At 50.3% G+C, this 24312-nt stretch overlaps 1 protein-coding gene and 1 long non-coding RNA gene across 4 annotated transcripts in view; one reads left to right on the top strand and one right to left on the bottom strand.

Moving 5' to 3' along the window:
- Positions 1-7211, top strand: part of NFATC2 (nuclear factor of activated T cells 2) — a 160933-nt gene extending 153722 nt beyond the window's left edge. For 2 of the 3 annotated variants that reach the window (XM_055545327.1, XM_055545330.1), the window contains 2 exons: positions 2774-4762; positions 5690-7211. In XM_055545327.1, the coding sequence (XP_055401302.1) occupies positions 2774-2829 (56 nt within the window). In that variant the 3' untranslated portion in view covers positions 2830-4762; positions 5690-7211. The remainder of the gene's footprint in view (positions 1-2773; positions 4763-5689) is intronic. The other variant, XM_055545328.1, reaches the window with a different exon arrangement.
- LOC129626109 (uncharacterized) lies at positions 1807-20519 on the bottom strand. The gene is made up of 3 exons (XR_008701759.1): positions 20378-20519; positions 2955-3098; positions 1807-2419 (listed from the first exon to the last, which is right to left on the bottom strand). It is a non-coding gene; the product is annotated as an uncharacterized LOC129626109 (long non-coding RNA).
- Positions 20520-24312: the final 3793 nt, after the last annotated feature.

Genomic DNA, 24312 nt, shown 5'->3' with positions numbered 1-24312 from the left:
CAACCCACCCCAGTATTCTTGCCTGGGAAATCCCATGGATGGAGGAGCCTGGTGGGCTGCAGTCCATGGGGTCACAAAGAGTTGGGCATGACTTAGCGACTGAACAGCGACAGCAAAGCACGCAGTGGGCTGGAGTGAGGAAGGGAGGCTGAGATGGGACAGAGAAGAGGCGGCAGGGCCGGGGGGATACATGATGTCAGCTCCCTGCTGACATCATGAGATCCGTCCAGAGGCAGGGCAGGGCAGTGGCCCCTCTCCCCTCCCACCCCAGGGCTCGAGGTCGCAGAGGTGGGGCCTCTCAAGTCGGGGTGAGGTGGTCCGGTCGAGACCCCCCTCGAGGAACGTGGAGCCCACGCTTCATCCAGACGCCCGTGAGGCCACAGCCGCGGGCACCACCCCGCGCCGCTTCAGCCACGGCGGGGGCGGAGCGCTGGGGTTTCCGAAAGGTTCCTCTCCCCAGAGGAGCGGCGTGGGCGCGAGGGGCCCGCCCGCGGGCTGAGGGCCGGGGTGGGCCCTGTGCACCGGGTGGGGGGCTTGGCCGTCCCCCAGCCCCGAGGAGGGAAACGACCCTTCTGGTGAGCGCGGCGCTGCCAGCGGTTCTGCCCAGCTGTTATTTTTAGAAAACAGGCCGTGGAGAGTTTCCATTGAGGATTGACTCCTCTCGGCTTCCTAGGTTGAGAAAACAGGAAGCCCTTCAGAATCCGGGCTTTGAAAAGCTTCGCGTGAAGCCGCACTGGGCCCCACCTCCGCCCTGGCACCGCTCGTTCACTCCTGCCCCGCGGCCCCGCCCAGGACCCCCAGCCCCTCAGGCTTCCCAGAGGCCGGGGAGGGGGGTTGGGGGGCTTCCTCATCCAGCTCCTGGTTCGGGGCCCCTGGGAGTCAGCTGGCGGCTGGCACACGGTCAGTGCCCAGTTAGAGCTGGTTAGCTGAACGCATGAGTTCCTATCGATGGGTCCATTCCTGCACTTGAGAACCAGTTGTCACTCTGATGCACGGTGTCACTTTCTTATAGGACATCTGCACATACTACCCTGCACACCAACATCTGCTATACCCTGGGGACTGGGATTTTGTGTTATCTCATTTAAGCGCCTCAACAACTGTAGACAGAAGGGCATGTCTATACAATGTGCAGACGGGGAAACTGAGGCACGGAGCAGCTCCATCGCTAAGGCGAGGCTCACCCAGTGAGGGAGCGGCAGAGGTGGCGTTTAGCCCCGGTCACCTGGCTCTGGACCCTGAACCCTCGACCTCTCCCTGCACCTGCTCTCAGCACACATCTGAAGAACAGGGAGGGTGCCGATTCACTTCTGCCACAAAGCAGAGCCCACTGATGCAAAGCACTGGGCTTCCTGTCCAGCACGAAGCATAGGAACAATCACTGCCCGTCACAGCCGACAGCTACAGCCACGCAGTGCTGGGCACCTGGCATCCTGCGAGGCTCCTGCGTGCACATTAGAACCCAACATCCTCACCATCTTGAAGCGCACACACAATAAGGAGTCTCACTCTGTAGACGAGAAAACCAAGGCTGGGGGAGGTGAGGGCACGCAGCCCGCTCAGTGAGGGGGCTGAGGGTTAGACCCGGCTCATTTGGCATCAGGGCAGAGTGCATGTGCTCTCTCCTTATTCTGGGCAGTGCACGCTGCCTGGCAGGGGTTTTCCAGGGAAAAGCACCCTGAACCTAGGAGGGCCAGTGTGACCACGGAGGGACTCTGGACCCATCTGAACACTTAGCCCTCGCTGCTCATCTCCCGTCTCTACAGTTTCAGGATAAGACTGAGATAAGAAAACGAAGCAGAAGGAGCCTGTGGGAAGAAATTCAATGCTGGACTGGGAGGGGGGAGATCCACTTCCCTTTGATGGGATCCGGGGGGTCTGCGCCTGGGGCCAGTCCACACCATCAGCTGCAGTAACGAAGGTGCACGCACACCCTTTAAGGCGGTGCACAACCCTGCCTGGCGTCCGGGCTGCCCGTGATGGCAACTCTTCCCCAAGAACACTGAAGGCAGGCTTTTTGTAATCGCCACTATTTCAGACCTTCCTGTCCTGATTCTAGGAGCTGGTGCCTCAGAGAAGCGGGGAGAAGGGGAGAGGAGGGCTATTTCCTTGACCCTAGTGGGTGGCATCGCCTTCTTGGTTCCCTGCTGATTCCCCAGTCTCCTGGGGCAAGGGGTGATGGAACTTTCCAGGGTCCCTGGAGGATGCTGGTACTTGAGAAGGCTCATAGTGTGACCCGGGAGGAGGGGTGGAGGGGTGGAATTCCTGCTTGTGCTGAAGAGGTGGAGGTTTTGTTTGCACTGAGGCCTGGTCCTGGTGGTGGCTCCGCCCACTCTCCTTTTAAAGGCCTCTCTTGAGAGCTGGAGGTTTTGTGGGTCAAGCTGTGTTTTGGTCACCGAGTGGGTGTTTTCTGGATGTCCTAGTAACAGACAGAGTTTGGTATAAGTCGAGCACCTCAGTGCATTCAATAAAAAGGAGAGTGTGTTCCCTAAATCATGCCCCGTGGCCCAGCTCCATTTCTGCCACCACAATTTTTAAAAGTTACCATTTGGGCAATTTTCACTAACAAACCCATACCACAAAATGGCATCATTTCAGGGGGTGGGGGCTCACAATGTGGGAAGGCATTTCTTATGTTAAAAGCTGTCAAATGTATTATCGCAAAGCACAAAAACCTGTTTTAAAAAACAGCCCGCTTGAATTAGGTTCTAGAAAGCTGACCACATTCGTGTTTTTCCTGCCATCTCACTTGCCCCTTCTCTTTCTTTTGTAGTCAATGAAATTATCAGGAAGGAGTTTTCAGGACCTCCCGTCCGAAATCAAACGTAGAAGTCATTCGTACGACACCGTCCACATCGCTGACCCCGGAGCCTCCCAGGCCCCCTCGCCCTCCACCCTAGCATCCACCCTGCCCCGGGGCTGCGGGCAGGGCCAAGTACCCGCTGAAAGCTAACCTTCATTCCCGAGCTCGCCTCCTCTCTCTCTGCATCCCGGGTCTTGCTCTGAATCCCAAAGAGCATCTCCGTTGACTTTGACGGTGTCCCATCCAAGCCTTAAGTGCCTGCTGACCCCAGATACATTCTGATCAAGACCGCCCGCTGGAACAGAAGATGGGGGCGTGGCAACTGAACCCCAGCCTTCGCCTTCACTTTCTTGGGTCACCAATACAACTCTAGTACCTTTTGAAGGAAAGGAGGTTCTCCCACAGAGCAACCAAAGGAACGTGGCCTAGCTGACAGGCTGGAGAGAAACAGAGAACTCGGCCCATGCTCACCTAGCGGTCACGTGGGCCTCACCGTGGATGGGCCACAGCTCAAGCTTGGTTTTTAGATTTTCTGCTTCTGAAGCAAAAAAAAAAAAAAAAAAACCCGATCTGGCTTATACAAGCTCACCTGTTAAAACTTCTTGGCCTTAAGTTATGACATGTGTCTGTTTCCCCCCAACCTTCTCTGCTTTCAAAAAGCTGGCTGGAGGGGGGCCTTCTCGGCCAGCTGCCTTCCCCCCTGCATGGGACTGGTGGGCATCACCCCAGCTGCAGGGTAAGCACCATCCACTGCGGCCGGACAAGCTTCACAACTCTCTGCTCTTTCCACTTACTTTTCTCCAACAGCCCAAGTGCTTTTCCATAATGTAGTTAAGAAGAATCTCAAGCATGTGCATTGAATTTTGAGAAGGAATGGCAGAAGGGCTGAAGCAATCTACGCCCCCCCCCCCCCCCTTAAAAAATAACCATGCAAGTATCTTTGTTAAGTGAAGTGTGGTCATTGGCAGGTCCAAGTGTTTCAGTGGGTGGGTTCCTCCAGGAAGAAGGCTGAATCCCCTGTCCGGCCTAGACTCAAAGTGGGACACAGCTCAGGATTTGGCTCCAGAGTTCGCTGGTTACCTTTGCCTGGACCCACTGAAACCCGCCCCCTCCCCCACCCCCAAAGACCCATCTACATTAGCTGCTTCATCCAGCAAGAAAGTGACCTAAATAGAAGCAAACCCACTCCCTGCACAGCCCTCAATTTGAATGCACTCTGCTCAGACCACTCAAAAGGGGTGCGCAGCTTATCCCCCCCACCCTGTTTATCTCTGCGGAGTGCACCCACCAGAGTCTGTCTCCCCTAGAGCAATTTTTGCAAACAAATAAAACCCTCCAAGTTCTTGGCAGGTGGGTTTTTAATCACACAGATGTTTGTTTACACTAATTGCAGAGACCCCAGGACAAGCCAGGGATTCCTTTTCAGATGTTAATTGTTTCTCCCCAGGCGGCATGGAGTGTAAATATTCCTAGCAGTCTTCAAAAGGCTTTGCTCAGGCCTTCTGCCTGGAAGAGCAGATAATCACTCTGAGACAGGTGGCAGTTAAGGGTTCCCCGTGGGTTTTCTAAGTTCTGGCTTTGTTGTCAAGTCTCCCCAGAGAGAGAAAACCTTTTGACAGCTGGACCAGAACTCAGGACCTGGTGACCCAGGCCTGCTGTGTGTGGAGCTCCAGAGAAAGATCAGAATGCCTTTGCAGCCACCTGTCTGCACCCTTTCAGTCAGGACCTAGCATTTCTTTTCCCCCAAGGAGGGGGACTTCTCCACCCACCCCAAGCAGAGTTTAGCAAAATTCTTTTCAACAAACAGAGTGTCAGTAAGAAGCTGACCGCCATTGCAGGATGCAAACTTCCTGGGATGCAAAATTCTTCCTCATGGATAAAAAGTTCCTTATCTAAGCAGCTTTACCCAAAGAACTCTCCAGCAATACTGACTTCACGGGGAAGGGCCTCAAGCATTTGGTGAGCAACCTATTCTCACTTGACCTGGCTGGGAGCCTTTTTTTTTTTTTTTTTTTTTGCACATGAGGGAATTTGGCCTTTCCTCGGTTATCTGAATGTTTTACCCAAGTGCCTTCCTGCTATTGTAGCCAAGTCGCTCAGCTGCATTGTGCATGGGGTGAAAAGGGACTAATGCGTTTTCCATCACTATTCTAACCATGTTAGTGCAAAGGGCCTCCTAGTAGCTCAAATTTCTCTACGTATAGATGTATGTGCCTGTGTCTGTAAGACACTCACAAACCCTTTTTTTTTCTAAGACATCCTAGCTGGGTATTATAGGAAGCACTTTCATAAACAGCTATACCAAATAACAAAGGAAAGAGAAACAAAAGCATTAGATTTGAGACGTAAACAGGCCAGAGAACGTGTAATAGGGCGCGACGGCAATCAAGACAGTCAGTGACAGAGGCCGGGGGAAGTTTTGCCGAGTAAACTGTTCATGAGATATTTTCAGTATGGGAAGAGGCAATAGGGCCTCAGAGAGAGAGAAAAAGGATGTGTAAACTGGTAAACTGTCAGGATGGGTGTGTTGCACGTGTGTTAGAAGGATCTGTTACATGGAGGTTTGCACTTGCTACATCCAAGGTCGTGTAAATAGATAACCCTTCCAACAGCAATCTACCCTGTTGCTGAATGTAGTATATTTCCAAAGTTTGCGAGTCTTCCTGTATTGTACAAAAAAACTGCTGCTTGATAATATATAATGGCACCCCCAAATTAATGAGTATGGTATTAAATTTTATTTTCTTATCTGTATTTTTATGCTTTGTATCTGTCCTCAAAATATCACATCCTTGTTGGAATTAGAAAATATTTATAAGTGGTTAAAAATCTTTTTCAAATGTCTCTTTTTACATATCTGTTGAGGATTTTTTTTTTTTTCTTGAGAGAGAGGATGTATTCTTGAAGATGTGTTACTCATTCCAGGAGAACAAAACAAAAAAGCCCACCTCAGAGCCCGTCTCCTGTCTCCTGGAAGAAGCCACGTCCAAAGGCAGGGGAGGGAGGGCTTCGTGGGAGGCGGAGGCACCTGTGTGCTGCCGGCGGACGCTGCCAGCTTCGGCTCTGAGCCGCCTTCTTGTCACTGAGAACTGGGAAGTGTCTCGGGCCCCAGTAAGTGACCCAGGAGGTGATTCTGAGGTGACAGAACTGCCTGTGTTGTAACGGGGAGTCTAAAAAGGCTCACGTCCACAGAACAGAAGCGCAGGCTGCGGCTTACTGAGCCGATTCCATCCTGGTAGACAGACACGTCACCCGAGGGACGCCCAGAGTTCTCCAGCAGAGACACCACCCCGACCAATCGAGGCGACTCCTTCTAAGAACGGGGACGCACGGACGCAGCCTTTCTTGTTTACATCCAGTGGCCAAGCCACCCTCTCAGGAAGCCAGCCTTGGCCAGCGTGGGAGCTGTCATGTGCAGACAGATCGGAAGCCGATGTGTTCTCATTTGTCACTCTGGACTAAAGGGAGGCTCGAGTTTGTTTATTTTCATGTCAAACCCTTTCCAAGTGCTTTTTATTTTGTTCAGAATTGAAAGAATGTCAGGGTCTGGTTAACAACTGTTTGCTTTACGTTTACAAGAGGCATGGGGTTGGGACATTTTTGACAAGCGGGGGTAAACCTTCCTGAACTCAGTCTTGGAGGGCCAGCCCCTTAGGGCGTACTCAACACATCTTAACCTTGGGTCTTGGGCATTAAATCTCATGGAGCCAAACCAGCCAATGCAAGTGGTTTTCCTGCATTCCAGCTGATTGCCTAAGAAAAAGAAGCGTCACATGAAACTCCTCCCAAACATCAGTTTCTCTCTGTTTTCATGAGTGTCTTGAGTTACAGCCAACACCACTGTCTTAACTGTTTGAATACAAACCTTCCTGGTGGCTGGTGAGCTAGCTGAGCTCCCTAAGCCAGCTCCCCTCTCAAAAATACAAGCTGGGGTGTTGAGTGCTGACAGAAAGGATTAAAACCCTGCCTTTAAGCGGCTGCTGGCCAATTAGAATAAACTCCGCCTACCTAGTTCGGGCTTTAGATGCAAATGATGCGATCAGGTGCTCTCAGCACGCTGACTGACCTGAACCCACGGAGGCTGCGGTTGGGACAAGCTGAGCACCTTGACACACAGCTTGTCAAAGAGCCTCACTCCCCGCTATTGCCTCTAGCGTCCTCAGAGGGGAGAAGATGTGGACAACATCCTTGTTAACTCTCCAACAAATAATTAAGTCTCTCTCCTGGGGTGGTGCTGGAAGGTTTAAAGATTCTGAAAATCTTGACTGTTAAAAGGAGTTTGAATACATCACATTCCCATGCAAAACGTTTTTAATCTCCAGTTTAATGTAGTTTATTTTTGCTATATGTAAAGTATTTTTATACGGCTTGTATCATGATAGTTTAGCAATAAAACTGTTGAAAGCAACGGCTCCTTGGCTGTGTCTCTTCTTCTCTAGAGATGCTGCTCAAATACCCCTTTCCATTTTGAGTTCATGTAACAGCAGGGACTATTTTGTGTGTGTGCATGAACCGTGTGTGGCTCTCCTGCTCGTCTCAGCCCTGTGAGATCGGCACTTACCCATTTTGCTTCTAACCTCTGATATTATCACTTAAAGAACTACTTGTTAGGCTGTGTCAGGTCCTAGTAGCCACGCGCAGGATTTTCGTTGCGTCAGGCGGGATCTTCTGTTGCGGCTCATGGCTCAGTGGTTGCAGTGCAGGGTGCAGGGGGTCTTAGTTCCCTGACCAGGAATTGAACCCAGGTCCCCGCATTGCAGGCACTTTCTTAACCACTGGTGGTAGTTGGTTTAGTCGCTAAGTTGTGTCCAGCTCTTGCGACCCCATGGACTGGGCATCTTCCAGCCTCCTCTGTCCATGGGATTTTCCAGACAAGAATACTGGAGTGGGTAGCCTTTCCCTTCTCCAGGGGATCTTCCTGATCCAGGAATCGAACCAGAGTCTCCTGCATTGCAGGCAGATTCTTTACCAACTGAGCTATGAGGGAAGAGGGAAATCCTAATCACTTTATATTTACAGATTTGTTATAAAGGATACAACTCTGGAGTAGATGAAGAGATGGAAGAGATGCATAGGGCAAGATTGGAGAAGGGGCTCGAAGCCTCTCTGCCCTCTCTGGGCTCATCACCCTCCCTGCCCAGCACTCGATTCACCAACTCAGAAGCTCTCCAAGCCCAGTCCTTTAGAGATTTTTCCCGCAGTTTCATTATGTATATGTGATTGATTAAATCACAGGCCATTGGTGAATCTGGGGCTGACAATTCCAGCCCTCCAATCATGCCTCTTTCAGCAGCCAGCCTCCTTCCGGCAGCTCTCTAGGGGCCCCCAACCACCAATCATCTCATTAGCATACAAAAGACATTCCTAACACTCTGGAGAGGGCTTCCCAGGTGGCTCAGTGGTAAAGAATCCACTTGCACTGCAGGAGACCCAGGTTTGATCCCTGGGTCCGGAAGATCCCCTGGAGAAGGAGATGACAACCCACTCCAGTATTCTTGCCTGGGAAATCCCATGGACAGAGGAGCCTGGTGGGCTGCAGTCCATGGGGTCCTAAGAATCAGACATGACCTGGAGACTAAACCACCACCTCCAGTGCTGTGGAGATGCCGACGGTTTGAGGAGGCTGTGTGGAAGGAACACTGACCTCTGAATCAGAAGTCCAAGGTGACAGAGCCGTGCGCTCACTCCAGGTCTGTCCTAACCCCCCTGCTCCCCCACTGCAGCTCTGCTATCTTGAGTCTCTGGACTCCTCCAGAAACAGCATCCAGGTGAACAGATTCACAGTGTCCACTTAGGCCAGCTCGCAGGGGGTCCTACAGCTCTTACGTGAACTGGGCTGAGCTGGTCACCTGGAAGCAAAACAGTCTCCTGCGTGAACAAAATCCCCAAGTTCCCCCAAATTATTTTTTACCATCAAACCCACAAGCAGAATTAGATATTATAAAAACTAGAATTCTATGGCTGGCTTCCTCTTTATAACAGTTTTTTCTCCTTATAGCTAAAGCATCTATGAAGTTTGGGAAAGGTTGCTATTGAGAGTCTTAATACAGTTCAAAGGTCATCCCACTCTTCAGCGCATCCCCTAAACCCCAGGGGAACAGGGTCCCTGCCCCAGGCCCTGTGCTTCAGGGACCACTCCACCCCACCATACCCTGCATTTGGGATACCTTCTTGGGGACCTCCCAAGCCCCTGCCAGTGCCTGGAACCAGCTGTTCCACGTGGGTAGGGCATCCTAAGCATACACAGGGTCCTGCATGAGTACTGGCTTGAAATGCCCCTAGTCCCCCCCTCTGGGGGGAGGTCATCTCATCCATTTCCTTTGGGGCCCAAGGTTAGCCAGATGTCCCAAAGAGCTCCAGGACCTACACCTAGAGGGCCCAGCCAGTTTCCAGAAGAGATTCCTGGTGAGCAGATTGCTCCTAACAGCCAGCACAGGATTTTTGTTTTTGCAGGATCGTATGGGATTGGGCCAAAAGAACGGGGCTGAAATATTGATTTGCGTGTGCACATGCTCAGCTGCTTCAGTTGTGTTTGACTCTTTGCAACCCCATGGACCATAGCCTGCCAGGCTCCTCTGTCCAAGGGATTTTCCCAGTGAGATTACTGGAGTGAGTTGCCACGCCTTCCTCCAGGGGATCTTCCCGACCCAAGGAACAAACCCGCGTCTCCTGCATTGCAGGCAGGTTCTTTACCGCTGAGCCACTGGAGAAGCCCATGAAATCCTGATTTGAGTATGACTCAAATCACTTATAAATACAAGAGTCCCACAAGAAATATTTTCCAGGAACACCCCCCCACCCACACACTCACCCTAGCAGCAACTCGGCCCCCTCACGATTTTTGCTGTGCCTGTATATACTTGGCTCTCTTTAAATTCACTCACTTTCTGAAGACCTCATGCCCCTTTTCCTGAATAGGACCTAGAATCACCTGAAGCAGAAAACAAAATATAAACCTATATAGATAAAACTATATGACTGTTTAAAAAATAAATCTGTTCTACATTTATGTGAGCTATGCTTGGTAAACAAATTCAGCCTGTGCCTCAGTTTCCCCAGATGTAAAATGAAGATAAGAATAGTCCCCATTTCACAGACAGAGCTTAATACCTGTTAACTATTAATACATCTACTAGTTGAAACGTTGGGAAACTAATAGTCAAAGCTGGGCTTCAATTCCCCAATATCTGGCAGGAAGCATTCAGAGCTTTGACGACAGGTCTTAAATTTTTCTAACTGGATAGCTAGTTAGCCAACTAGTTAACTAGTTCAAGCTGCAATCTTGAACTTATCCAACTTTCAAATCCTGAAACAATAGGGAAACACACCCTGGGGCATCCGACCTCCCCTCCTGGGGGAGACTCTGCACTTCTGCTGATGTCCCTTGCTCCCTGCAGCAGAGAGGTGCATACATCTGTGCTGAAAAGGAGAAGTGTAACACCAGTTTATAACACGTGGGAGATTAAGAAGGAACAGGGCTTCCAGGAGAAAACAACGCTGACTCCTACACAACCTCTTCAGGTTCACAGAAGGGAAGGAAACAGGTTTCCTGGCAAGAGCAGGTTGACCATGAAATAACCTTGTGATGGAGGCACAGACCACAGGCATTATCAAGAAATGAAAGCAGAGTAGTTTCTCTTGTTGAGGAGCCCTGGGGGCTGCGATGAACTGGACCAAGCTTCCTCCAAAGAGGGCTTCCCACTCTAAACTATCTCTGCTTCCACTTTTCCAGTAAAATTCAGAAGTCCAGCTTGGTAAATGGCTTCAGTTCAGTTCAGTCGCTCAGTCATGTCCAACTCTTTGTGACCCCATGAACTGCAGCATGCCAGGCCTCCCTGTCCATCACCAACTCCTGGAGTCCACCCAAACCCATGTTCAGTGAGTTGGTGATGCTATCCAACCATCTCATCCTCTGTCGTCCACTTTTCCTCCTGCCCTCAATCTTTCCCAGCATCAGGGTCTTTTCCAATGAGTCCACGCTTCACATCAGGTGGCCAAAGTATTGGAGTTTCAGCTTCAGCATCATTCCTTCCAATGAACACCCAGGACTGATCTGTCCTTTAGGATGGACTGGTTGGATCTCCTTGCAGTCCAAGGGACTCTCAAGAGTCTTCCCCAACACCACAGTTCAAAAGCATCAATTCTTTGGCACTCAGCTTTCTTCACAGTCCAACTCTCACATCCATACATGACCACTGGAAAAACCATAGCCTTGACTAGATGGGCTCCAAAATCACTACAGATGGTGACTGCAGCCATGAAATTAAAAGACGCTTACTCCTTGGAAGGAAAGTTATGACCGACCTAGATAGCACATTCAAAAGCAGAGACATTACTTTGCCAACAAAGGTTCGTCTAGTCAAGGCTATGGTTTTTCCTGTGGTCATGTATGGATGTGAGAGTTGGACTGTGAAGAAGGCTGAGTGCCGAAGAATTGATGCTTTTGAACTGTGGTGTTGGAGAAGACTCTTGAGAGTCCCTTGGACTGCAAGGAGATCCAACCAGGCCATTCTGAAGGAGATCAGCCCTGGGATTTCTTTGGAAGGACTGATGCTAAAGCTGAAACTCCAGTACTTTGGCCACCTCATGCGAAGAGTTGACTCATTGGAAAAGACTCTGATGCTGGGAGGGATTGGGGGCAGGAGGAGAAGGGGACGACAGAGGATGAAATGGCTGGATGGCATCACTGACTCGATGGATGTGAGTCTGAGTGAACTCCGGGAGTTGGTGATGGACAGGGAGGCCTGGCGTGCTGCGATTCATGGGGTCGCAAAGAGTCGGACACGACTGAGCGACTGATCTGATCTGACCTGACTAGATGGACCTTTGTTGGCAAAGTAATGTCTCTGCTTTTTAATATGCTGTCTAGGTAAATGGCTTAATACAGAGTTATCACCAAAGAGATGGAAACCCTTGCTTCACTGCAGGATTTTGGGGAATTCTTGGTTTACTAGAGATTTTAAACTCAAATTCTGCACTGGGACTTCCCTGGTGGTCCAGTGGCTAAGAATCTGCCTGCCAGGAGAGAGTGGGACAAATTGAGAGAGTAGCATTGAAATACATACATTACCATATTGAAAACAGACAGCTAGTGGGAAGTTGCTACACAACACAGGAACTCAGCCTCGTGCTCTGTGACAACCTAAAGGAGCAGAATGGGGCGGGAGGTAGGTTCAAGAGGGAGGTAACATACGTATAACTCTGACTGATTCATGTTAATATATGGCAGAGACCAACACAACACTGTAAAGTAATTATCCTCCAATTAAAAATAAATGGGCTTCCCTGGCAGCTCAGACAGTAAAGAATCTGCCCGCAGTGCAGGAGACTCAGGTTTGATCCCTAGGTCAGGAAGATCCTTGAAGAAGGGAATGAAAAACCACTCCAGTATTCTTGCCTGGAGAACTCCATGCACAGAGGAGCCTGGCGGGCTACAATCCATGGGGTCACAGCGAGTCAGACACAAGTAAGAAACACACACACACATACCCACACTCACAAGTTTTTTAAAACAATCCACCTGCCAATGCAGAGGACACAGGTTCGATCCCCGGTCTGGAAGACTCCACATGCCTTGGGACGACTAAACTGGTGCGCCACAGCTACAGAAACCCACACGCCTTCGAGCCCGTGCTCCACTGCGAGAGAAGCCACTGCGATGAGAAGCCCACGGGCCGGATCACACAGCAGCCCCCACTCACCGCTGCACGAGAAAGCCCGCGTGCAGCAACCTAGTACCAGCACAGCCAAAAAATAAAACTCTGCATTGAACTCCAAAGTACGGTGATAATCGGATCTTAGCTTTTTTTTTTTTAAGTGGGGGTCAGAGGGAGCAGCTGAGGGTTTTCTATGAGCTGCTGATGAAACACCCCAGATCACAAGGCTGCTGGTTTTCACTGGTTCTCAAAAAGTCAGGGCTGCCATGGAGATCTGATCGAGAGCTCTCTGCAATTAATACCTTCAGGACAGTTCTTGAGGAAAAGCATTCATAGGACCATCTTGGCACCGGATTTCACACACCCTCACATACCTGCTCCAGATTCACGCACCTGCCTGTGTGACTTCTTCACTCTGAGAATCAGGAGGCATCTCTAGCTCCACACACCCCCAAGCTTCCTAATTTCCAATCTCCTCTCTCCAGTGCCTAGCCCCAACCCTCTAGCACACCCTGTTTTATGACACCACCATCTAAGCAGCTGGGAGTGGCCCTGAATCTCGCACTGTCCCTGGGCCTCCAACATCAGCAAGCTTTGGTGGCTCCATCTCTAGAATCCCAGCTCTGCCTCGGGCCCACTGGGCCACCTTTGCCTTTAGCCCCCGGCTGCCCTGGTTCATTCCTGCCCTCCCTGTCTGCACAGTGGCTTCCCTTTGCATTTATTTTTTCCCCAAATTTATGAAGGCATGATCGACAAAGTGCATAGTTAAGACATACCACGTGGTATCTTGATATGTTAAGATCTGTGAAACTGGAGGAGATTAAGACGGCAGAGTAGAAGGGCGTGCATGCAATCTTCTCCTGACAGAGCACCAGAATCACAACGAGCTGCTGAACGACCATCGACAGGGACACTGGAACCCACGAAAAAAAGATACCTCACGTCCAAGGACAAAGGAGAAGCCACACCGAAATGGTAGGAGGGGAACAATTATAATAAAATCAAATCCTATACGTGCTGGGTGGGCAACTCACAAACTGGAGAACAGTAATACCAGAGGAGTTCTGGCACTGCCGTGAGGATTCTAGCCCCACATCAGGCTCCCCAGCCTGGGGACCCAGCCAGGGGACGGGGAATCCCCAGGGAATCTGACTGAGGGCCCGTGGGATTTGATTGCAGAGCTTCCATGGGACTAGAGGAAACAGAGAGGGCACCAACAGGGTCTTGTGTACACGAGGACCCAGGGGAGAGGAGCAGCGACCCCACAGGAGACTGAGCCAGACCTACCTGTGAGTGTCTGAGGGTCTCCTGCAGAAGGGTGGGCTGGCAGTGGCCTGCCACAGTGGTGGGGGCACTGGCGGTGGCAGTTGTGGGAGATGCGTCTCAGCACGTGCCCTCTTGGAGGTACCAATAGCCCTACTATAGAAGCCGACAGACTCCAGGACTGGGTTGCTCAGGCCAAACAGGGAGGGAGCACAGCCTCCACCATCGTAGGACTGAATTCAAGTTTTACTGAGCATGGCCTGCCCACCACAGCAAGACCCAGCTTTCCCCACAGCCAATCCCTACCATGAGGAAGCTTGCACAAGCCTCTTATCCTCATCCACCAAAGGTCAGACAGAAGGAATAAGAACTACAATCCCATAAGCCTCCAGAACTAACACCAATGAAAAGAAATAGGATTATGTCCCAGATGAAGGAACAGATAAATGCCCAGAAAAACAAAGTGGAGATAGGCAACCTCCCAGAAAAAGAATTCAGAATGACAGTGAAAATGAATCAGGATCTTGGAAAAAGAATAAAGGCCAAGATTGAGAAGATGCAAGAAATGTTTACCAATGACCCAGAAGAACTAAAGAACAAACAGAGGTGAACAATACACGAGAAGAATGGTGAAGTTACCTGAGGACAGAACGCAATGAATTTGGTAAAGTTGCAGGTTCCAAAGTTAATACACAGAAGCTGCACTCAATATGCCAGCAAATTTGGAAAACTCAGCAGTGGCCACAGGACTGGAAAAGGTCCATTTTCATTCCAATCCCAAAGAAAGGCAATGCCAAAGAATGCTCAAACTACCGCACAATTGCACTCATCTCACATGCTAGTGAAGTAATGCTCAAAATTCTCCAAGCCAGGCTTCAGCAATATGTGAACCGTGAACCTCCTGATGTTCAAGCTGGTTTTAGAAAAGGCAGAGGAACCAGAGATCAAATTGCCAACATCTGCTGGATCATCAAAAAAGCAAGAGAGTTCCAGAAAAACATCTATTTCTGCTTTACTGACTGTGCCAAAGCCTCTGACTGTGTGGATCACAATAAACGGTGGAAAATTCAGAAAGAGATGGGAATACCAGACCACTTGACCTGCCTCTTGAGAAACCTGTATGCAGGTCAGGAAGCAACAGTTAGAACTGGACATGGAACAACAGACTGGTTCCAAATAGGAAAAGGAGTACGTCAAGGCTGTATATTGTCACCCTGCTTACTTAACTTCTATGCAGAGTACATCATGAGAAATGCTGGGCTGGAAGAAACACAAGCTGGAATCAAGATTGCCGGGAGAAATGTCAATAACCTCAGATATGCAGATGACACCACCCTTATGGCAGAAAGTGAAGAAGAACTAAGGAGCCTCTTGATGAAAGTGAAAGAGGAGAGTGAAACAGTTGGCTTAAAGCTCAACATTCAGAAAACTAAGATCAGGGCATCTGGTCCCATCACTTCATGGGAAATAGATGGGGAAACAGTGGAAATAATGGCTGACTTTATTTTTCTGGGCTCCAAAATCACTGCAGATGGTGAGCACAGCCATGAAATTAAAAGATGCTTACTCCTTGGAAGGAAAGTTATGACCAACCTAGATACCATATTAAAAAGCAGAGACATTACTTTGCCAACAAAGGTCAGTCTAGTCAAGGCTATGGTTTTTGCAGTGGTCATGTATGGATGTGAGAGTTGGACCATAAAGAAAGCTGAGCACCGAAGAATTGATGCTTTTCAACTGTGGTGTTGGAGAAGACTCTTTAGAGTCTCTTGGACTTCAAGGAGATCCAACCAGTCCATCCTAAAGGAGATCAGTCCTGGGTGTTCACTGGAAGGACTGATGTTGAAGCTGAAACTCCAATACTTTGGCCACCTCATGTGAAGAGCTGACTCATTTGAAAAGATCCTGATGCTGGGAAAGATTGAGGGCAGGAGGAGAAGGGGACAACAGAAGATGAGATGGTTGGATGGCATCACCTACTCAATGGACATGGGTTTGTGTGCACTCTGGGAGTTGGTGATGGACAGGGAGGCCTGGCGTGCTGCAGTTCATGGGGTTGCAAAGAGTTGGACACAACTGAGCGACTGAACTGAACACGGAAGTTTAATGCATTTCTATATACTAACAATAAAAGACCATAAAGAGAAATTCAAGATGCAATTCCATTTACCATTGCATCAAAAACAATAAAATATCTAGGAATAAACCTACCTAAGGAGACAAAAGACCTGTACTGCAAAAACTATAAGATGCTGATGAAAGAAACTAAAGACAAACAGATGGAAAGATATACTGTGTTCACAGATTGAATCAATATTGTCAAAATGGCTATGCTACCCAGGTAATCTACAGATTCAATGCAATCCCTATCAAATTACCAATAGCATTTTTCACAGAATTAGAACAAAAAAATCTCAAAATTTGTATGAAGACATAAAAGACCCCAAATAGCCAAAGGAATCCTGAAAAAGAAAGAAAAAAAAAAGGAGCTGGAAGAATCAGGCTCCCAGACTATACTACAAATCTACAGTCATCAAAACAGTATAGTGCTGGCAGAAAAATAGAAATATAGACCAATGGAATAGGATGGAAAACCCAGAAATAAGCCCATGAACCTAGTCAATTCATCTATGACAAAGGAGACAAGACTACAGAATGCTGGAAAGACGGTCTCTTTAACAAATGCTGCTGGGGAAACTGGACAGCCACATGTAAAAAAAATGAAATTAGATCATGCCTTAACTCCATACACAAAAGCAAGCTCAAATTGGGTTAATGACCTAAATGTTAGATTGGACACTATAAAACTCTTAGAGGAAAACATAGGCAGAGTACTCTCTGACATAAATCACAGCAACATCATTTTTAATCCCTCTCCCAGAATAATGGAAATAAAAGCAAAAACTAACAAATGGGACCTACTTACAAGCTTTTGCACAGCAAGGGAAACCATAAATAAAAACATAACCTACAGATTGGGAGAAAATATCTGCAAATGTGATGTGACTGATAAGGGATTAGTCTCAAATTTACAAACAGCTTATGACACTTAATAGCATCAAAACAAGCAACCCACTCAAAGAAACGGGCAGAAGAGCAAACAGACGTTTCTCTAAAGAGGACACACACACGGCGAATGGGCGCACGGGGGGACGCTCAAAGTCGCTGATCACAGAGATGCGACTCACGACTGCAAGGAGATCACCTCACCCCGGTTGGCGTGGCCACCATCAGAACATCCGCAAACAGTACACCCTGGAGAGGGTATGGAGAGAAGGGAACCCTCCTGTGTGTGGGTGGGACTGTAAATTGGTACAACCACTATGCAGAACAGTATGGAGGCTCCTTAGAAAAACGAAAAACAGCTACCATAGGACCCTGCAATCCCACTCCTGGGCATGTATCCAGAGCAAAACGTGGCCCAAAAAGACAGACGCACTCCAGTGTTCACTGAAGCACTGTTTACAATGGTCCAAACACGGAAATGACCCAAACCTCCATCAGCACAGGAGTGGATAAAGAAGAGCTGGTGCATATGTATGAATGCACACACATATAGACAACGGAATATCACTCAGCCGTCAAAAAGAATGAAGTAAGTCCATCTGCAGCAACATGGATGGACCCAGAGAGTGTCATACTGTGTGAAGCAAGTCAGAGAAGGAGAAACATATGACATCCTTTATATGAGGAATCTAGAAAGAAATGATACATATGAACTTACTTACAAAACAGAAAGGGACTTATAGACTTAGAAACTAAACTCATGGTTGCAGGGGTGGGGAGGAGGGGAAGAGATAGTTAAGGGAACTATCTCCTAGTTTTGGGAAGATCACTTATGTACACAGTGCTTTGTTTAAAATGGATAACAAAAACCTACTGTAGAGCACATGAACTCTGCTTGATGTTCTGTGCCGGCCTGAACTGGAGGGGGTTTGGAGAAGAATGGATGCATGTATATGTGTGGCTGAGTCCCTTCACTGTTCACCTGAAACCATCTTAACACTGTTAATCGGCTATGTCTCAATACAAAATGTTTTTGGTGTTAAAAAAATAATAAAAATAAAATAAAATAAAACTATGAAACTGGAGGACATTGTGCTGATGAAATAAGACAAACACAGAGACCCACATACATTGCGTGGTTTTACTTACATATGGAATCTATGAAAGAAAATGAAATCAAAATCTTAGAAACAGAAAAAGTGGTTTCCGAGGGTGAGGGAAACAGTGAGGGGTTGGTACAAGGGTACAAAACTTCAGCTGTAGTTCTGAGGATCTCAAGTAAAACACAGTGACTGGAGTTAATACTGAGTGCGTGTACGCTCCGTCCTGTCTGACTCCGCAACCCCACGGACTGTAGCCCGCCAGGCTCCTCTGTCCATGGAATTTTTCAGGCAAGAATACGGGAGCAGGCTGCCATTACCTACTACAGGGTATCTTCCCAACCCAGGATCGAACCCAAGTCTCCTTCCTCTCCTGCATTGGCAGGCATATTCTCTACCACTAAGTCACCTGGGAAGCCCCAAGAGCATATCACCATTGTATCACTGAAATAAGCTAACAGTACAGCATTCAAAAACAGTAGCAGAGGGGACTTCCTGAGTGGTCCAATGGTAAAGAATCTTCCTCTTAACGCAGGGGACATGGGTTTGATCCCTGGGCCGGGAAGATCCCACATGCCTCAGAGAAGCTAAGTCCGAGAGCTGGACTACTGAAGTCTGAGCACCTAGAGCTGTGCTCCGTAACAAGAGAAGGCAGGACACGGCGACTAGAGAGTAGTCCCTGCTCGTTGCAGCGAGAGAAAACCGCATGCAGCCAGGAAGACCCAGGGTGCAGCCAAAAATAAAAGGATAAATAAATAACAGTAATGGATGTCATTTAATGGGGGGGTCCTTCCACAGTTTTTATCATCTTATCATGATGTACACTTTAAATATTTTACAATTTCACTTGTCACACCTCAGTAAAGCTGAAGATGACATCGGTGTTCCATGGGAGAAGGACAGTAGAAGACTCCTACTCTGCCATCTCGCTGGTATCACTTTTTAAATTCAAAATAACAGGCAGCTCAGTCACTTAGGTCTGAGAGGCTTAGCAGCCACCAGCCACAGGACCAAGACCTTCCCTTCCCGTTTAGAATGATCTGGAATTCTGTCCAGACTTGCGACAACCTTCCCTGCTCACCGCTTCACCAGACTCCCTCTGGCCACAGGGTCAGCCAGTCTTGAGTTCCTCACCCTGTCCCAATCCATCTCACCTCTGTCTCGGCTTTGCCAAGAGCCGAAACGCTCTGACCCCGAGGTTCCTGGACTTGCTCGCCCTCATCTCTCGGGTCCTCAATCAAACATGTCACCCTCAAAAGGCTTCCCTGACCTCACAGAATGTGGGGTCTCCCCCTCCCCCGCCCCAGCCCAACAGATGCAGAATCGGACTGGAGCTGATACTGAGTGCGTGTCTGTCAGTCTCGTCTGACTCTCTGCGACCCCGTGGACTGTTCCAACCACTGGCTTGTTTACCGTCTGCCTCCTACACCTGTAAATTCCATGAGCGCCAGGACGGTCTGTTTTGGCTCCGTGCCATGTGCCCAGACCCTGCCCTCAGGAGGCCCTCCGGAAGTGTGTGCAGAATGAACAAACACGTCCACGTTTCACACACGCAAGTGACACGAGGAACAATGGGTTCATCCGGAATGCATGGAAAATTCATCATTTCCTAATATTCAACACATTTTAAAAAGCCAAACATCTGACTCCTGTCCCGCATGTCTCCCTTTATTCACTTCTAATGACACATCCGGGGATGATTCCAGGCTGGCTCCTAGAGCGAGCCAGCTCCCTGTGCTGCAGACGGCAGTCAAGACCATCCTTCCTAGGAACCCAAGCCTGCCAGCCTCTTATCTGCCTTCTGGCACCCTGCCGTCACCCGTGGCCCTGCCGCCGTAAAAAAGCTGGCTGCTTCGGCTCCACGGCTCCCTGGGGACAGGGAAGAGCGGGGCGGCCGGCCAGCTGCCGTTTACAAGCCGAACGCGACCCGGGGCCGCCCCGGGGAGCCTGTTTGACAAGGTGAGCCTGGGCAAGGCGCTCCCGCTCCGCCAGTCACACTGTTGACGCGCTTGGCCGGCAGCTCGCCTCCATCTGGTCCTCTGCAGACACAGCTGCGGCGCGCCGCTCCCGGACCAACCTTCTCAGCGGCTCTCCAGACGCCGCGGAGCGGGCCAGGGCCCCGCGTGGGCGCCGCGGCCTCGCGGAGGGTCCGGCCTCCGCACCGCGGACGCCTCGGCTGCTCCGACGGGGCCCCCGGCGCCCAGAGCGGGTTTGCGCCTCTGAGCGCCGAGGAGCGGGGGCCCAGCATCCTCCGCCTCGGCCTCGGCGCGAACCGTTTCGTCCTGCACCCCTCCTGACGCCAGGCTGTCAAGCCCCCCGCATCTCTCGCTCCTGCGCCACCCCAGCTCCCCAGGCATGGCCGCGGCGTCTCTGCTCTCCACACCTCATGGCCCACCATCAGCAAAACCCCACATGGGCAGCCTTTCCCGCCCCAGTGCCTGGTGTTTTTACCCCGAAACCCACCCGCCTCCCAAAGCCCCCGCTTCCCTCACAGACGGCCATGGTACATGATCCAAACGCAGTGGCTTAAAGTGATTCAAATTCGCTACCTTACGGCTCTGGAGGTCAGAGGTCCAAAATGGTGTCACTGAGCTCAACTCGAGGTGCCCGCGGGGCCGTGTCCCTCCTGCGGTCTTGTGGGGAGGGCCGGCTTCCCGGCCTGTGGGCCAGCCGCCCTCTTAGAGCCGCGCTCTCCCTGGGGCTGCGTCTCCGGCCTCCCTTTTATAAGGACGCTTGTGGCTACATTGGGCCCACCTGGACAACCCACGTTAGTCATTCCACCCAGAGATTAGCGATCACACCTGCAAGTCCCCCACTGCCGTGTAGGGTAACGTGCACAAGCGCCATGGCGTCAGTGGACCTCTGTGGGCAGCCGTGGTCTGGCCCTCGATGCCCCTCAGAGGGGCTGCCTGTCTCCCTCCACCCTTGTATCACTGGGCTCCAGGTTAGGGGGCTTCTTTACTTTTTTTTTTTGCCACTTCTAGACTCTTCTCCACCCAGGCACTGTCCTCATTTGTCCGCAACTGTAGGTCTTGAGTCTGGGCACTTTATTCTGCCGTACCCCGTCTTCATTTCCAGCAATTTCATCCCCCTTAAACGGTGCTCTGGCCTTGCTGACTTCTCAGTTTCTCCAGCTCTTCTGGTCCTGGGACACTGTCCTCCTCCACAGGCCATTTTACCCTAGAGCTGTGGTTCTCAGACCTGCGTGCTCATCAGAAAGCTGGGGGTCGGGCTGACGAGAACACAGATTGCTGGCTCCACCCCCAGAGATTCTGACCAGCAGGTCTCGGGTGGGGCCGGAGGCCCGCATGTCCGACCAGGCCCAGGTGATGCCCAGTCCTGGAACCATGGCCCTTAGCCCTCCGACTGCTAGTAACTGTAACCCAGCCTCCCACCGGCCCTGTCTCAGGCTCAGGCACCCCCTTTTCACGCTGTCTTCTCTAGCTCCGACTCCAGTAACCCCACATCCCACCTGCCACCCACGATCCTTTGCCTTTCCACCTTTTTTTTCACTTTTGCCTTTCCCTTGACATGCTCCCTCTTCCCCCTCCCCAGCTTAAATCCCACAGGCCAGCATCACCCACCCACCCAAGCTGGTTAAATCCAACGCTCTGTTTCCTCCATGCCCACAAATGTGGCCACAGAAAAACATACAGGCACTGCAGACCATGACCGTCACTGCCTGGACGCCAGAGTTCATTTCACCTTGTCCTCCACTCTAGACTCTTCCAGATGCCCTCTCTCTCCTTAAACTCCCAGCGCCTCCTCCGGCCACCCTCTCTCTTCTCCCAGCCTTTCTTCCTATTTGGGGAGAAACACAGAAACAGCTAGAAGGAGCTGCCATGAACTCTTACCACAACACCTGCCCCACCAGCATCAGGGCCCCTGTGCTCACTTGGCTTTGCCTCGTGGTACTTCAAAAACCACCCTGTTCCTTTCTTAGATGTACCCCCTCCATTCCCTCCCACCTTCTCAAGACATCACCCAGCCTTCTCTACTAGACAATTCTGATCAAAATACAAACACGCAGTTGCTTCTCCTATCTCAAACATAATTGTGAATCCTACAATTCCCCCTTCAGCGATTGCCTTATTTCTGTTTTCCTTTACAGCGAAACTCTTTGAAGTACTGTATGTGTCCACCTTCTCCCATGCCTCTCCCCTCCCATTCTGTCTTGAACTCACTCCCATCAGCTTTCATGCCCAGCGATGCTACCCTGTCAAAGTCATCAGTGACCCCAGGTCCTTATTAAATCAGCAGTCAATAGTCCATGGTCATTTCACTGGAACGGTCAGCAGCACCAGCGGGTTAAGCCTTCCTATTTTCCTGACACGCTTCCTTCACTGGCCCCAGGCCCCCAAGTCACTTCTTTTCCACTGGCCTCTCCTCACCATCTATCTCTGGTTCCTCCTCATCTTCCCAACACTAGGATACCCTCAGGCTTAGCTCTTGGACCTCTTTTCCATCTGCCCTGGCTTCCTTGGTGACCACACCCGATCACTTAAATACTATCTACGTGCCCAGGACACCCATGTTTATATCACCTGCCTGCCCTGGATCCTACCCCTGAATTCCAGACTCAATTTTCCACCAGCCTACTTGATAAACTCCATTTGGAACTGAAGGTGGCATCTGGCCTCAGACAGTGAGGACCTGAGGTCCTCAGTCCACAGCCCAGGGAGAACCGAGTCCTGCCAACAGCTGCTGATTTTGCCTGGAAGGGGATCCCACCCCGTCAGGCCTTCAGCAGCCTCTCGGCTGCCTCCTTGATCACAGCCCCATGAGTAACCCTGAGCAGAGGCCCCAGTTAAGCTGCTCCTGGCTTTCCAACTCAGACTGTGAGATAATAAATGTGTTCTTTTCAGCTGCTAAGTTTTGAGGTAATCTGTTACACAGCTACAAGCAATTAACTATTAAAGAGAGGTCAAGTAACCAGCCTGAGGTCATACTCCTGTTGGAAGGGAGTCAGGATCCAAACCCAGTCTATCCCCTACATCAGGGGTCCCCATCCTTTTCGGTCAAGTCATTAGAAAAGACTCTCAGGCTGGGATAGACTGAGGGCTGGATAAGGGGATGACAGAGGATGAGATGGTTGGATGGCATCACCGACTCAATGGACACGAGTTTGAGCAAAGTCCAGGAGTCAGTGAAGGACAGAGAAGCCTGGCGTGCTGCAGTCTATGAGGTTGCAAAAGAGTTGGACGTGACTTAGTGACTGAACAACAACCTTTTGGCACCAGAGACCAATTTCATGGAAGACCATTTTTCCACAGAAAAATAGGATTTGGAGGGATGGTTTCAGGATTATTCAAGTGCATTATATTTATTGTTCACTTTATTTCTAACCTAATGCCGCTGCTGATCTGACAGGCAGTATGGTCCTTGGCACGGAGGCTGGGGACACTCGCCCTAGACCTTGTGTTTTTAAATTTCAAAACAGGGACTTCCCTGGTGGTCCAGTGGTTGGGACTTTGCCTTCCAATGCAGAGGGTGTGGGTTCAATCCCTGGTCAGGGAGCTCAGATCCCACATGCCTTGTGGCCCCTAAAAACCAAAACATAAAACAGAAGCAGTATTGTAATAAATTCAATGAAGACTTTAAAAAGGGCCCACATCCACAAAAAAAAAAAAAAAAAAAGCTTTACAAAAATAAACTTCAAAGCATACCACATCTCAGAACATTCCCCATCTTGAGTTACAATGGACGTTTCCACCAGCACCTCTGCAAAGCAGAAGGCCACCTGAGAGCACCGGCCCTAACGGGGATGGGTCTGAACATCGGCCTCCTTACTGGTCTCCATGCTTCTCCCACCCACTCACTCAGCTGCCAGGCGTTGGTTCTGAGGCACCAATGGACCACATCACTCATAGATTTAAAGCCCCATGACAACCCATCCAGGGGTCCTCAGGCTGCCGTCCGTCCTGTCCAGAGCTGGTGCCCACATGTTCACTGCACACCCCTCCTGCTCGCATCCACAGACCTCCCTCTGCTGGGTCCTTCCTCCCAGGTGGCCATCCACCCCATCGTGGGGATTCTGGGGGAGCCTCCTCCAGCCCACTCAACACCTGGTCAGACGCTCCCCTTTATCCTCACGGCCCCCTCTCCTGGGTCCCGAGCATCAGCATTTAAACTAGCTGGGTGTCCCCTGTCTACATAAACCAGAAATAAAGACGGAGAAAGTCGTTACCCCCCACACCCCTCTCCAGCCCCTGGCCTGGCTCTCTCCGCACACCCCAGCCAAGGAAAGAGCTGTTCACGCGTCTTGTCCCCGTGTCCTCTCCTCCTGCTCACCCTCCATTGCTGCCCTTGGCAGCCTCTGCCCCCAGCATGCTGCCAAAACCAAGGCCACTGGGGCCCTCCTCCAGCTGAACCAAATGGGTCCTTCTCAAGCCTTCCCTTCCTGGGCTTCTCTGCAGCGTTCCACACTGTTGACTGCTCTCCACCATGTGAACCCGCTCCTTCGCTCTTGGTTTTCTGGACATCC

Source organism: Bubalus kerabau, chromosome 13, assembly GCF_029407905.1.
Source record: "Bubalus kerabau isolate K-KA32 ecotype Philippines breed swamp buffalo chromosome 13, PCC_UOA_SB_1v2, whole genome shotgun sequence".
NCBI classification, from domain to species: domain Eukaryota; kingdom Metazoa; phylum Chordata; class Mammalia; order Artiodactyla; family Bovidae; genus Bubalus; species Bubalus kerabau.
The sequence above is the reverse complement of the archived record's forward strand: the minus strand, read 5'-3'. Positions and strand labels throughout refer to the sequence as shown.